General features: G+C 39.6%; 1 protein-coding gene across 2 annotated transcripts in view; it reads right to left on the reverse strand.

Annotated features, from left to right (window-relative positions):
• Positions 1–15,630, reverse strand: part of mta3 (metastasis associated 1 family, member 3) — a 211,968-nt gene that overhangs the window by 118,973 nt on the left and 77,365 nt on the right. For both annotated transcript variants that reach the window (XM_072265019.1, XM_072265018.1), the window contains 2 exons: positions 13,507–13,570; positions 8,284–8,401 (listed from right to left, as the gene is read on the reverse strand). In XM_072265019.1, coding sequence (XP_072121120.1) covers positions 8,284–8,401; positions 13,507–13,570 — 182 coding nt within the window. The remainder of the gene's footprint in view (positions 1–8,283; positions 8,402–13,506; positions 13,571–15,630) is intronic.

Below are 15,630 nucleotides of genomic sequence, written 5' to 3' on the forward strand. Positions count from 1 at the left end.
CTGGAAGTCACACCATAAAACAATGGGTCAACTTCGCAAACAGTTTTAGAGTTCTACCACTGACAAAATATTAAGGTCCAGGAGCCTGTTGCCAAGGATAAGCCACCCACACTACAGATATTCAGGATCTTTCACAAACTATTAGAATCCATTCCTGCAGTGGCTACAGCTATCTCAGATTTCAATTGTTTGCGGGGGAATCCCAATGTGTTCCCACTTACAGGTGGAATGTTCTTGACAAACATTCAGTAGAAAGAAAATTCTCATGCAGTTCATACCCACATTCTTCCTTTGGGTTATGAAGGGAAATTCCAGTATTTTCCCCAATGACTAAGTTCAATGAAAACATCTAATGTTAAAAATTTTTGGGCTCAGTATCATTTTCTTGTACTTTTGTTATTTTAATGTCTAGTGATGACCATAAAAGGATTAAATTTATTTTCTTTAAAATTATTCGCTTTATTTGAATTTATGTGCTTTAAAAATGATTACAAGAATAAAAGCTTTCCAAAAAGTTAATAGCAATTCCACTCAGTGGCTGTATCTAAAGCAAACAAAAAATCTGCAGATACTGGAGATCCAAACAACACACACAATTAGAACTCTGATTCTATCTCTGACTCATTTTTTTTGCTCCAGTCCTGAAGAGTCTCAGCCCAAAGCTTTGACTATACTCTTTTCCATAGATGCTGTCTGGCCTTTTGAGTTCCTCCAGCATTTTCTGTGTATCCAAAGCAACAGGGATTTAGTTGAGAGAGCACCAAATTCTGAATACTGCAATTTTATTGAGATAATGTTTTTTTCATTCTTATTTCAGGAGTTTTAAGCTGCATCCGTTTCCACTGGAAATAGCAAAGAACTCATCTTTTTATTGATTAAACCATAATCCTTTAAAAAGTATGTAACACTTAGGGCTATCGACTCACGTTTGTCTAGGGGAAACCCCGTCCGCCCGCCAAACCGTGTCTCACGTTTGCATAGATGCTGTGTAATGCACCCCGGTACAAAGTCACACATAAAATATCAGACAGCACACAAGGTACAATTAACTGATTACACTTTACAATTCTTAATGTGACTATGTGGTTAACAGAGATACAAATACAATAGGAAAAGAAAAAGGCGCCAAACTTATCAGAGTTCAACCAATTCGTGCACAACCGTTGGAGCTCAATTAATGGAGTCCTCCCTCCACCATTCGATCTCCTCCGAACTCCTCGACCCTCCGACTGGGACCAACCATGGTGGTCTACCACAGCGTGTCAGCACGTCCTTCCTCTTCGTTCTTCCTCGCTGAAAACCCTCAAGCCCGCTCCAACTAACAGTTTTCACACAGACAGGAAGAATAACATCTCTTCCATTGGTAAACAAATGAATACAAGTCCCGTTATCACCAATTATAACTCAAACATGCTGCTACAGAGAACCTTCACTCATCAGTTAACATTACAGAGAAGCCATTTCATTTTAACACTACAGAGAAGCCATTTCATTTTTAGCACTTAGCAGTTAATATTACAGTTAATATTACTGAGAACCCTACAAGTATTAAAAGGATCAAGTTTAAACTTCGTTAGCGCCACAAATAAAAGGCTGAACAGCTTTTCAATTTTCTACCTGCTTACGTGAGTTGACATTTATTGATTGGAAAATGTATAACACACATTAACAAATTGCCACAGCTTTGATATCAAAAAAATTCTACAAGTAAAAAATAAATGGTTAAGAAACCAACCTGAACAATTAACTTAAATTTTAGGGCATTTTTAATTATGGTTTAATGCTTCGCATATTAAAGGTGACAACAGTATTTAAACTATAATACACTTCACTGTAGTACATGTAACAAAGTAAAGCTTCCATTTATTTTAACATGCAGTGACAAAATTACAAATGAAAACTTCATTACCTTAAATCTCAGAATAAAGTTAAAGTTCAGAGTACAATTATCAAAGTACACAAGCAGAATACAACTGAGATTCGTCCTTCTGCAGGCAGCCCCAAAACAATGAAACACCAGGGAACCCATCTCTAGAAAAATGTCAAACACCTAATGCACGAAAAGAGAACAAAATGCGGAGAGTAAAAGCAAATGAACACATAGAATATCAACATCAAACCAGGTGTCCAGGGGTATTCCATTTATATCAGCACAGCGCTGCAAGCTGATTGCAGGCTGCAGAGCCGACCTTCACTGAAGCACCCCAGTCCTCACCGATTCCCCAGGTCAAACCACTCAAAAATCAGCAAAGAAAAGAGTAACCAGAATCCAGTAATGCATACAACATTAATCTCAAATTCCCCCCAAATTAGCCCACAGCCATGAGCCTCGCTGATCAATCCTTGCAATATGGAACCCAAGACTCCTGCACTTCCTTCTGACAGCAGCTAGCAGGAAAGGAAGGGCAGTCATACATCAGCAGATGGCAACGAAGACTCCACTCTCGTTTTCATTGACTTCAAACTTGCTTGAAACCTCAGTCAGAGAGAAGCAATGGAGTTGATCATGGGTTCACACCCAGTCTCCTGGACACCAATCCTCCAGGCCGCACACTCCACTCCCAACCTTCCTCAAAGAGCAAAGTGCCAGACCACTCAATTGGCCAAAAATCACACCACCAAAATGTAAATCACAGGTTCCAATCACACGCAACTTAGTCGTAGAATCATATTTGAAAGAATTAAAAGAAGCAGCTTCATGAACTGTCTGCAGGGCGTCACCATTGATCGTACTGTTTGTTGGCGTTATCTTGAAGCATCTTGTGCAGAGATGCACTGAAGTCAAATCAGGAGTTCACAGCACAGACGGAAAACATGAAAGTTCTCTCCTTACAATGTCTACAGCATCATTAGTAACTGATAAAGCATTTTTCATTAATTATAATAAGCAGGAACATATCACAAATCAAACTATGAAACAAACATCATGTGGTAATTATGAATTGAGATATAAAAATGTGCTCAAGACAGATTACATAAATCAGCCAACTAAGGATCTATAGAAATGGCGCTAAAGCTAACCATCCCCAATCCTAAGAGACTGTCTAAGGAGAAGGCAATTTAGATCAAGCTTTAATCATTGATATAGCTTATTTGAACAACTTACATTTTGTTTTTGAGGGTCGAATCTGATGATTAGATATGGCCACTTTTAAATCTACAATGTTAGATCCTAACTGTATTGTGGTATAATCACCATCAACAATGAGATGGCCTACAGAGAGGAGGTGGAAGAACCGAAGGCCTAATGCCAGGCAAAGAGCTTCTTCATCAATATCAATAAAGCAAAGAAGATGGTTATTAACTTCAGAACCCTCTTTACATCGGCAGCACCGCAGCGGAAATTGTAAGCAATTTCAAACCACTGGGAGTACACTTCACACACAACTTCTCATGGTCCCAAAACACATCACGCAATCAAGAAAGCACATGAATGCTTCTACTTTCTGTGGAGGCTGTAGCGAATTGGACTGTGCACATCGCTACTTACGACCCTCTACGGATGTGCAGTAAAGAGTGTTCTAACAGGCTGCATCACTGCTTGGGATGGATAGCGCAGTGCAGTGGACAGGAAAGCTTTATAATCGGTAGTCCAACTACCAATTTAACACCAGCACCAGCTTACCCACCATCAAAGATATATCTACAGAAAGGTGCAGGGGGAAAAAGGCAGTAATATCATGAAGGATCCCACCCACCCTGCTCATTGGCTGTTTGTCCCACTCTCAGGGAGGATGCTATGTAGCATCCATGTCAGGAACAGCAGACTCAAAAACAGTTACTTTCCCCAGTAGTTAGGTTGATCAACACCTCCACCCACTAACCCACCCCTCCACCACTACTTTATCATTTCCTCTTAGAGTCATTTGATATACAACATTCCTGTACCAAGCATCACTTTATGAACACACAACCAATGTATACATCTTATGTATTTATGTTTTATTGAGTATTTTATTATGTTATCTTGGTCTGTTTTTATATGCTACATCAGATCTGATGTAACAATTATTTTGTTCTCCTTTACAATTGTTTTCCTTGACGTTTACCAATCTTGAATTTAACTGTTGGTCTGTTTCTGTACATCACTTTTCTGTCATTTCTAAACACACAGCAACTCATGTATGTTTCTAAATTTCTCTCAGGAGCAAATGCTCTTCACCCCTAGCTCTGCATTATGTGTGTGTTTGTTTTCCCCAATTCTCTACCTATTTCTCAATTACTAACAAAAACAGAAATAAACTAACCACAAAATCAGTTGCTGGAATGGTGTCTCTGCCCATGCAATATTTTCTTTCTTTACATCACACAAGATTCCAAAATGGCGATCACCATGCAGTTGCACTACATTGCAAATTGCATCAACACTAAGTTGAAAAATGTAGAGTAATCATATAATTCTGATTGATGCCAGCACTGCCAAACTGGAATTCAATGTTATTGCTAACACTAGGCATTAATTCACAGACAGGATCAAATACAAGCAACAGGAAGAACATTTCAGCAATGTTATTTAATAAAAAATATCAGCTTTGTTGTTTCATATGGCAGGTATTTTTCTGCTCACACTTCTTTTTTTTTGTTTTTTGTCAAGTTTCATCATGTGGTAAGTCTAAATTGAGATCTAAAAATGTGCTCAAGACAGATTATATAAATCAGCCAATTTAGAATCTACAGAATTGGCACTAAAGCTAACCATCCCCAATCCCAAGGGATAGTCTTATGAGAAGGCAAGTTAGAACAAGCTTTAATCACCATCAACGATGAGACAGCCTACAGAGAGGAGGTGGAAGAACTTGAGGCCATCTCCCCACTTGAAAAATTTCGATCTAAATTGTCTTCTGACAATTTCCCTCCATAGATGCTGTCTGTCTCGCTGAGCTCCTCCAGCATCGGCAGTCTTTCATGTCTCCACCTTCTGTACCATATCCAATTAAAGTAGTAATTTGAATTCACCAGACAGAATGTATAAGCAGCTTTGACTTCTATAAATATGCCATCCATTTTCCCTGCCCTGACTGCAGACCACTCATGCCAACGACTCACTGTGTAGCTGCTGTCTCTAAGACCTTTAAATCATTGACAGTTTGTGAGCTGGGGCCTGGGAGGATTAATCAAATATGGTACAACTTTGCTCATGCTCAGTTCTTGTCTTGTATCAACTGGTATATTCCTAACATTCACCTAGCAGGAATTAGAATATGTACCTAATGCAATACATATACCAGGCTGCTCTGCATTGATTACAGTTCTGCATTCAACACCATCATTCATTGACTACTAATTAATAAGCTTCAAAACCTGGGTCTCTGTGCCTTCCTCTGCATCTGGATACTTGACTTCTTCATCAGGAGATCAATCAGTGCAGAATGGTAATGACATCTGCTCCTTGCTGACAATCAACACAGGCGTACCACAAAGTTGTGTACTTAGCCAACTGCTCTACTCTCTTTACATCCATGAAATATGTAGCTAGGCACAGCTTAAGTGTCATCTATAAATCTACCGATCACGCTATTTGTTGTTGACAGACTTTTAGATGCCGATGAGGTGGTATCACAACAACGACACATGCAATGTCAGCAAGATCAAAGACTTCAGGAAGGGGAAGGTGAGAGAATACATACTAATCCTCATTGTGCATTCAGGAGTGGAAAGGATGAGCAGTTTCAAGTTCCTGGGCATCAGCATCTCTGAAGATTTATCTTGACCCCAATATATTGATGCAATTAAGAAGGCAGCACACAAGCAGCTATATTTCGTTAAGAGTTTCAAGAGATTTAGTGTGTCACCAAAGACTTTGGCAAATTTCAATAGATGTATTGTGGAGAGCACTTTGACTGGTGGAATCAGTGCCTGGTTTGGAGGCTCCAGTGCATAGGATCGAGAAAAGCTGCAAGCGTTTGTAGACTCGGCCAGTTCCACCACAGCCACTACCATCGAGAACATCTCCAAAAGGCAACACCTAAGGAAGGTGGCATTCATCATTAAGTATTCTCACCATTCAGAACATGCCCTCTTCCGTTTACTATCATGAGGGAGAAGGTAGAGGAGGTTGAAGACCCAAAATGAATGCTTTAGGAACAGCTTCTTCCCATCCGTCACCAGATTTGTTAATGGTCCATGAATCCATGCAGACTACCTCACTTTTCCCTATCTAACCATTTCTTATTAATTATAGTATTATCACAAAACAACAAACATCACAACATAGGTCAGTGACAATAAATGTGATACTAATTCTAATGACCATCTATCCCACTGTACTTCTCAATATCAGAATCAGGTTTATTATCACTGGCATGTGATGTGAAATTTGTTAACTTAGCAGCAGCCATTCAATGCAATGCATAATCTAGCAGAGAGAGAAAAAATAAACATAATACAAGTAAATCACTTACGTATATTGAATAGATTTTTTAAAATGTGCAAAAACAGAAATACTGTATATTAAAAAAAAGTGAGGTAGTGTCCAAAGCTTCAATATCCATTTAGGAATCAGATGGCAGAGGGGAAGAAGCTGTTTCTGAATCGCCAAGTGTGTGTCTTCAGGCTTCTGTATCTTCTACCTGATGGTTACAATGAGAAAAGGGCATGCCTTGGGTGCTGGAGGTTCTTAATAATGGACGCTGCCTTTCTCAGACACTGCTCCCTAAAGATGTCCTGGGTACTTTGTAGGCTGTTTATTTTTCCATATGAAAAATCCCTAGAGTAATTGGTCAAAATTACCTCCCTTTAGGTGTCAGATCAACTTACAAATTCCTTGGCATTCAAGCCAAAAATATTTACATATTTGGCCTTCATATTTAATGACTTAATTCTGAGCAGATCACCATTCCATTTGCAGAAATGCAGCCCCAAACCCATAGGGAACCTCCGTTGTGATTCATTGTTGGCCGCAGACACTCATCCATCTAGCTCTTCTCCGGACAAACCGCCTCCTGCCTGAGTCAAAAATTTCAAATTTTGTCTCATCAATCCAGAGCACTTGCTGCCATTGTTCAGCACCCCAGTCCTTGCATTTTTGTGCAGAGGTGAGTTATGGAAAAATATTTTTTGGCAGCAACTTTTCTATGAAGACCAGTTCTGACAAGACTTCTCCAGACAGTGGAGGGGTGTACTGGAGTTCCAATGGTTTCCATGAGTTCAGAGCTGATAGCCATGCTGGACTTCTTCTGATTTAGAAGGGACAGCAGTTTGATGTATCTCTTGTCTGCTGCACTCAGTTTTCGTGGCCAACCACAGTGTTGCTTGTCCTCAATCTTGCACAAGCACACTCAGCTGCCACTTCTGTTTACTCTAACCACGGTGTAATGTGTAATGGCCACAACTAGTACACATGACCGACCATCTCCTGCCCCAAATAAGTGGCGATGTCCCATATAAAGAGAACCCTGGCTGTTTGCACTATTAGTTTTTGTTCTTTAAGAGTTGTCCAAAATAAGCAGCTGCCCCAATTAACCAATGGCCCAATTAATTATCCACTGTACATGCAAATGAATTATTTAATAGTCACCCAATATTGCTCAATTGTTCCCATACATATGTCAATATAAAAATGTAAATCTTAGCTTTCAGTTACAATGTTTCCAGTGGGAAAATATATGGCATCTGCTCAATACCACTAAAAATTGGACACCTGTTGTAATAGCACTCCAGATACAAATTCACATCATCCCAACCAGACAGAGCATATTCTTATACTAAATCTTCAGCCAAATGAAATAGCATTCCTCTGCGACCAAGGTACAAAACACAGAACCACAGTCACACACTTTGCACAGACTACATATAATCACAATTGCAGAAAAACATAGTTACAAAGTAGTATTAAAAATAATATATTGTATTATAATAATAACATAAAGCAAGTCCCTGAGTGCCATGGCCTATAGATTAATGGTGCATGGATGTTGTCTTAGAGCCATGTTTCTGCAAGAACACCCTACAGCAGTTTCTCATATCATTAGTGCAGCCACAGACCAATGCAATCCAGCTCATCTCCCATCAAGCGAACACTGGAGGGCAGCCCCAACATGAAGAGCCAGGCTCCAATCCAGCACAGAATATAGGATTAGTTTAAAGCGGTTCCAAAATGATATCCTTAAACTACTGTTCCATGTTCTTTTAAATACATTAATTCACAAAATGTATTATCACACTTTTCTGACTTTATAAAATATTGATACTATTACACAAACTAAGTTTACAGATAGAGTAAATACAATCTCTGTGCAAACACACGCCAATGATTCATGTAGTAAAATGAAACAACAACCTTACCTTCATTCAGCATGTCTGAAATATCAGCTTGGTATCGAGTACCTACACGTATTTCCCCTTTGTCTGCTAAGAGTGTCTTCTGTGAAGGATCATACACCAACGAGTAGAAAAAACTATCCTGCACAATAGGAAATGCTTGTTCTTTAAACAAATCATATGAAAGTTATTAGCCAAACTTATCAAGGAACACCTTCCTAAAAGAGGATCAAAATTTTGACCAAATCCATTTCCCACAGGGTGTACAGTATATTAGCAATGGATATCCTAAAAGTTAAAACTCAGGCTCAGGCAGAATGCAATGCTCCATGCTATTGCCTTTTCTTTTTCTTTTTAAATCTTTTTATTAGTTATTATTGAAAATCAACAACAGAGAAAAATACATCAAAATAATCAAGACAACATATCTATATGTAGAATAAAAGTTAAACTATCAACCAGGCTGAACAGTATATCAATAATAATCAAAAAACAAAGTGTTAAAGCTTTTTTTTAAATGGAAAAAAGAAAGAAAAAAAAGAGCCCCTACTAACTGAAACAGAAAAAAACCCTAATAACTAAAAAAAAAGGGGGATAAAAACCACTTGGAGCACAAATCCGGAGCTATGCGCCATACAAGCTTCCATAAAAAAAAGACATCAAACCGCCAACCAAATTTATATACCCAAGCATCAGAAAAGGACCATCTTTATTAACTCAAGTCAAATGATAATAACGGGCAAAAGAACCCCACCTTTTCTCGAAGTCAAATCTAGGATCAAAAGTTCGACTTCTAATTTTTTCCAAACTAAGACATAACATCACCTGAGAGAACCATTGTATCAAAGAGGGAGCAGAGGCATCTTTCCATTTTAATAAAATAGCCCTTCTAGCCAATAATGTGACAAATGCAATTACGTATTGGTCAGATATAGAAATACCATGAATATGTTGAGGAATTATACCAAACAAAACTGTCAAATTTATTAGGTTGTAAATTGATTTTTAAAGCTTTAGAAATTGTAGAAAAAATAGATTTCCAAAATTGTTTCAATACAGAACACGACCAAAACATGTGTCAGTGTAGCTATCTCAGTTTTGCATCTATCACACTGACTATTTACATAAGGAAATATTTTAGACAATCTCTCCTTTGACAGATTATTGCCTTCTCACATTTGCACCTGTCACACAGTCATTACACAGTTGTTAACTGCATTCATCCACCCTATCAATGACATTTTAGAAGTTCTGTTTGATCTGAGTTCTGAGTTGCATCTATTTCAACTATAGTAGATAAGGTAGATGAGCTTAGAGCATGGCTCAGCATGTGGAATTAAGGTATTGTAGCCATTAGTAAGACTTGGTTGCAGGAGGGGCAGGACTGGCAGCTCAATGTTCTGGGGTTCTGGGGTTCCATTGTTTTAGGTGTGATAGAGCAGGTAGGTTTGAAGGAGGAGGAGTGGCATAGTCAGGGAAAATGTCATAGCAGGGCTCAGACAAGACAGAGAGGAGGGCTCGTCTACTAAAGCCATATGGATGGAACTGAGAAATATAAAAGCAATGACCACGTTAATGGTATTATATTAAGGATCACCCAACAGTCCGCAGGATTTTGAGGAGCAAATCTGTAGAGAGGTAGCAGACAGTTGCAAGAAAAATCAGATTGTGATAGTAGGTGATTTTAACATTCCACGTATTGATTGGGACTTCAAGGAGTCAAATGTCAAATGAGTTCACAAAAGTTTCCTTACTCTGTATCTAGAGGTCCCAACTAGAGAGAGTGCAATACTGGATCCCCTATTATGGAATGAAACAGGATGGATAACAGGTGTGTGATGGAAACACTTTGGCTCTAGTGATTATAATATTGTTAGTGTCAAGATAATTATGAAAAAAAAGACTGCTTCTTGGATTGAGATTTTAAATTGTAGACAGGTCTATATTTAGATGGATCTGGGAGATGTGGATTGGTATATAGGTTGCTTTCTGGCAAAGGGATGCATGGCAAGTGAAAGGCCTTCAATAGTGAAATATAGAGAATACAGAGTTTGTATATTCCTGTTAGAATAAAAGGGAGAGCTAACAGGCCCATGGTTTTTGAGGGGTACTGAGGCCCTAGTCAAAAAGAAGGGGGTGCATAGCAGTTAAAGGGAGAAACGAACAAATGAGTATCTGAAATACAAGCAAAGACTTAAGAGAGAAATCAGGAAGGCTAAAAGAAGGTATGAGTTGCTCTGGAAGAAAAGATACTGAAGAATCTCAAGGCTTAGAGCACAAGACCATATGATATAGGAGCAGAATTAGGCCATTTAGCCCATCGTGTCTACTCCACCATTTCATTATGGCTGCTCCATTTTCCCTCTCAGCCCCAATCTCCTGCCTCCTCCCCATATCCCTTCATACCCTGATCAACCAAGAAGCTATCAACCTCTGCCCCTCCCTGTGTCCCTTGGTCTTAGACCCCCCCCCCCCACTAGAGGAAACATCCTCTCCACATCCAGGCCTTTCAACACAAAAGATGGGGGAGATGTTAAATGGATTTTTTGCATCTGTATTTACTTGTGAAATAGACAGAGTCCCTAGAACTGAGCCAAAACCGTAATGAGGCCATGGACCATATACAGATTACAGAAGAGGAGGTGTTTGCTGTTTTGAAGCGAATTTCAAGAGGCGGGGTAAAGTTAAGATGGTGCCATACGGCGACTCCTTTGCTTGCAATTTTAGAAACAGCTTTATTTCCATCTTTGATATTTCTTTTTTCCTTTACAGGATGTTTGGGGGGGTGGGGGGGGGGAGGAGTTCTCTTGAAGACCCTCTCACTTTGGTTCTTTGTGGGAATGGGATCTGCTCCTAGGGCCTCACGCCTGGCCACTTTTTGATGCCCTAAGGACGTGGCCTGGAAGATGAGAGCGCCTTCAGGGTTCCAGGATTTTGTGGCTCTGGGGACGTGCTGATTCTAGGCCGACGCCCCTGATTGAAGCATGGTGCGAAAACACGGAACATCGGGAGCAGCCGGTTAGCTGCCAGGGGTTGTGTGTCCGGAGAACTGCGCCTCTTTAGTACCGACTCTCCGGATACAGGGCTCGGAAAAAGCGACGCAACAGACTTTTAACATCGTAAATCAGTGAGTTGATGTTATGTCTCCCTTCTCACTGTGAAACAGGGACACCTCTTTTTCCCCCGAGGGAGAGAGAGAGTCTGTGATATGTTGAATTATCTGGTGAACGAGTACTCTTTGGGGTATTGCAAGTCTGTGTCTCTTATTGATGCTTTGCTGCACACTTGAGTGCTCAGTGGAAGCGTGCTGATGATTTTGCTGGTGGGGGTGAAGGGGCTGTCGTTGCCTTGCTGTTGCTTGTGCATGTGAGGGGAAGTTGGGGAGGGGGCTTTGGGGTTCTAAAATTTAACTGTTGTTCATTCTTTGGGGCACTCCTCTGTTTTCATGGATGTCTGCAAAAAGAATATCAGTATGTATATTGTATACGTTCCTCTGACATTAAATGTACCTATTGAATTAGGGTGGCTAAGTCTGATTAATATGCATTGGGTGTGGTAGGTCATGTTTGATCAACCTTATAGAGTTTGTTGAGGAGATTACTAGGAAAATTGATGATTGAAAGGCAGTTGACATTGTTCACTTTTTTTTAAAAAAAGTCCTACACGGCAGGCTGGTCAGGAAGTTTCAATTGCTTGGGATTCAGAATGAAATAGTAAATGGGATTCAACATTGGCTCAGTGAGAGAAGCCAGACTGATAGCAGATGGTTGCCTCTCTGAACGGAGGCCTTAGACTAGTGGGATGCAATAGAGATCAGTTCTGGGTTACTGTTGTTTGTCATCTACATGAATAATCTAGATGATAAAGTAGTAAACAGGATCAATAAATTTGCAGGTGCAACCAAGATAGAAGGAATAGTGAACAGTGAGAAAAACTATCAAATCTTGCAGTGGGATCTGGACAGCTGGAAAAAAATGTGCTGTAAAATAGCAGATGGAATTTAATGTAGACAAGTGTGAGGTGTTACACTTTTGGAGGATAAATCAAGGTAGGACATACACAGTGAACAGCTGGTAGGTCACTGTGGAGTGCGATAGAACAAAGGACTCTGGGAATAAAAATCCACAATTCCTTGAAATTGGCATTACCAGTAGATAGGGTCATGAAGAGAGTGTTTGGCACATTGACCTTCATAAACCAGAGTATGTGTACAGGTGCTGGTATGATATATATTGAAGTTGTACAAGATATCACTGATGCCAAGTTTGGAGTATTATTCTGGTTACCTACTTCCAGAAAAGATATCAGTAAGATTGAAAGAGTGCAGAGATACATAAAAAAGATGAGTGAAATTAACAGATAGGTGATAGATATAATTTAATATAGAAAGATAAATAAGGAAGCTGACTAAAACAATTACAGAGACAGGCAAGAAAAGTGCAGAGAGATTAACAAAAATTGGTAACATTCTTTAGGATTTTATAATTAAGGCATAGGACACAAAAGTAGAGAAATTATTTCTTTGCCCACACTTTAGTTTTCTTAACAGCCACTTGGTGGATTGGAGTAAGTCATCTGGTCCATCACATTTGGGCCAGCAAAAATTCCAAAGTATCATGCTCTCTCCATACCTCGCACCTTCTTCCTTTGCTTCAAATCTACGTTTAATTTTTTATCAAAACATAGTAAAAATAATTCTCCCAAGCACTCAGTGTTATTTAATTAAAACTTCTTTTACTGAAGGAATTTTGAAAATATTGATGTACCTTTTAATATTTCCACTCCAGTAGAACTAGTTCCAAAGTACCTTATTCTAACTATATACATTTTTAATCCTGGGCATCATTTTACTGATAGTCTCTCTGGGTTTAAAGTTTCTGTAATGGAATTTACAAAAACAAATTTTGCAAAATCTTCTGTATACGTGCATTAAATATCCCAGCAGTTCTTCTAGGCAAAATCTACTACCCCTCAATTTTGGCCTTTACACATAAAGTCTATCACATGTGTTATTATGAAAAATTTCAGGGTCCTTAATTACAGCTTTACTAATTATTGCCTCACAGTGGGATAAGTACTGCACCATTTGCTTTGGCTGTCTCAAATTTTCCAGATGCAGAGGTATTATATTTTATATGAAGCAGACAGCAAATAACGCAGGTCAAACCATACAGGAAATTCCCGGAAGACTTTTGTTTAACAAAACATCAGTCATACCAATACCAAAAACACTGATCTATACATTACCTCCTTTTCCAAATAGCTGGTCACTGATTCTGTTTCGTTCAAAAGTGTAACACCACATTTGCCCCTAAGGGGAGAAATATATTCAGTTCAGCAAATATTCAATTTTTTTAAATCAAATAAGCAATCTAAATCCAAAGACATACACAAAATGCTTCTATAATCTGGTGAATATTCATGATACCTAATCTGCCACTTTAGTCAGCAGATGCTATGTAACTTGACATTAGGTTGCTCCTCATGGACAACCTACATGCCTCTTTCTACTTAAATTCCTGACCCATCTATCCAAAGGTAGACAAAGGATAAGCACTGACATGCCCTTCTCAAAGTTAGACTAAAGATAGTGCTAAATAAAGATGCACATTGCAATCAAAATCCTGTACAATTTTAATCCCTTGTGAACTGCTACATTACTACTGAATATTAAATAATCCATTTAAAATATCAGTGATTACTAAATGTCTGTTGAAAAACACTTTTTAGTCGGTCTTGCTCATTACAGTTCATACTTTTCCTTTAACTGAAAAGCATCCTTAATAGTAGGATAAGTATTATATCCTTTTGAGAGATTGTTGGTAAATGCAAAGTCGTACATTTCAGAAGGAAAAAAATAGATCATATTATTACTTAAAAGGTGAAAAAGTGCAGTAAACTGTTGCGCAGAGGGACTTGGAAAAGCTTATGCATTTATCATATACGGTTGGTTTGCAAGTGCAACTGAATATCAAGTAAGCAAATGGAATGGTGTATTTCAGGGGTCCCCAACCTTTTTTGCATTGCGGTCCGGTTTAATATTGACAATATCCTTGCGGACCGGCCGACCCGGTGCGGGGGGGAGGTAGGGTTGCCAACGGACAAGAGTAGCAGCCAAAGGCGTTGTTTACCCAGAAAGACTACAATGGCCATGAAGCCTTGCGCGTGCACCAGTGCGCATGCGCGTCATGACCTGCCGATTCCCGCCACCTCCACACACCGTCCCTAACAAATCCTTTTTGGCGATTCTGTTTGTGGGGGTGGGTGTTAATCACTACTGGAATATAGGTGATAAGTGGGTAATACACTCAATTTTGTTTCTAAAAGGGTTTATCTAACGAATTTAATATTAAACACACAGCGCATATTTTCCTTGTATGAATACAGTGATGTCAATTATCAGGGGAGGACGGGGAGCTTGAGGTGTTGAACGAACTTCCAGTAGAAGTGGTAGAGGCAGGTTCGATATTATCATTTAAAGAAAAATTGGATAGGTATATGGACAGGAAAGGAATGGAAGGTTATGGGCTGTGTGCAGGTCAGTAGGACTAGGTGAGAGTAGCGTTCAGCACGGACTAGAAGGGCTGAGAAGGCCTGTTTCCGTGCTGTAATTGTTATAGGGTCACTTATGTCAATAGCATCATAACATTTTAAGTAACATTTGGATACTAAACACACAGCACATATTTCCCCCGTATGAACATATAAAATCATTGCAACACACCAATATCACTGAATCAGTGGGAGCCCTGGGCTTGTTTCCCTGCAACAACACAGTCCTATCAAGGGGTGATGGGAGACAGCCATACTTGAAGGAGGTTCCTTATGTCCAGTCTATTCCGCCGTTTAGTTTTCGTTGCATTCATTGCAGAAAACTCCGCTTTGCAGAAAAATGTTGGAAATGAAAGCAACGTATTTAGTGCTTTCGTGGCTATCTTAGGATACTTAGCCATGACTTTGATCCAAAATGCCGACAGAGATGTTATGTCAAACATACTTTTTCAGCCCGTCGTCATTTGCAAGCTCGAGGAGTTGATCTCCTTCCCACCCTGACACGGATGACGCGCGGGTCATGACCTCGCATGCGTAATGGCTGATCAGTGGCCGTGACAGGGAATGAGGAAAGGTGCAGCTGACTCATATCGCTTCCTCGCGGTCCGGTAGCGCATGCTTTGCGGCCCGCCCGGTGGTTGGGGACCGCTGGTGTATTTCATTGTTCAAGGGATTGAATTTAAGAGCAGGGGAATTATGCTGCAACTGTTGGTGAGGCCCCCTCTGGAGAACTGCATGCAGTTCTGGTCTCCTTAATCGTGGAAAGACATCATGGCTTTGGAGGCAGGGCAGTTAAGGTTCACTATGTTGATTCTAGAG

This window comes from Mobula birostris, chromosome 8, assembly GCF_030028105.1.
Source record: "Mobula birostris isolate sMobBir1 chromosome 8, sMobBir1.hap1, whole genome shotgun sequence".
Taxonomy (NCBI): Eukaryota; Metazoa; Chordata; class Chondrichthyes; order Myliobatiformes; family Myliobatidae; genus Mobula; species Mobula birostris.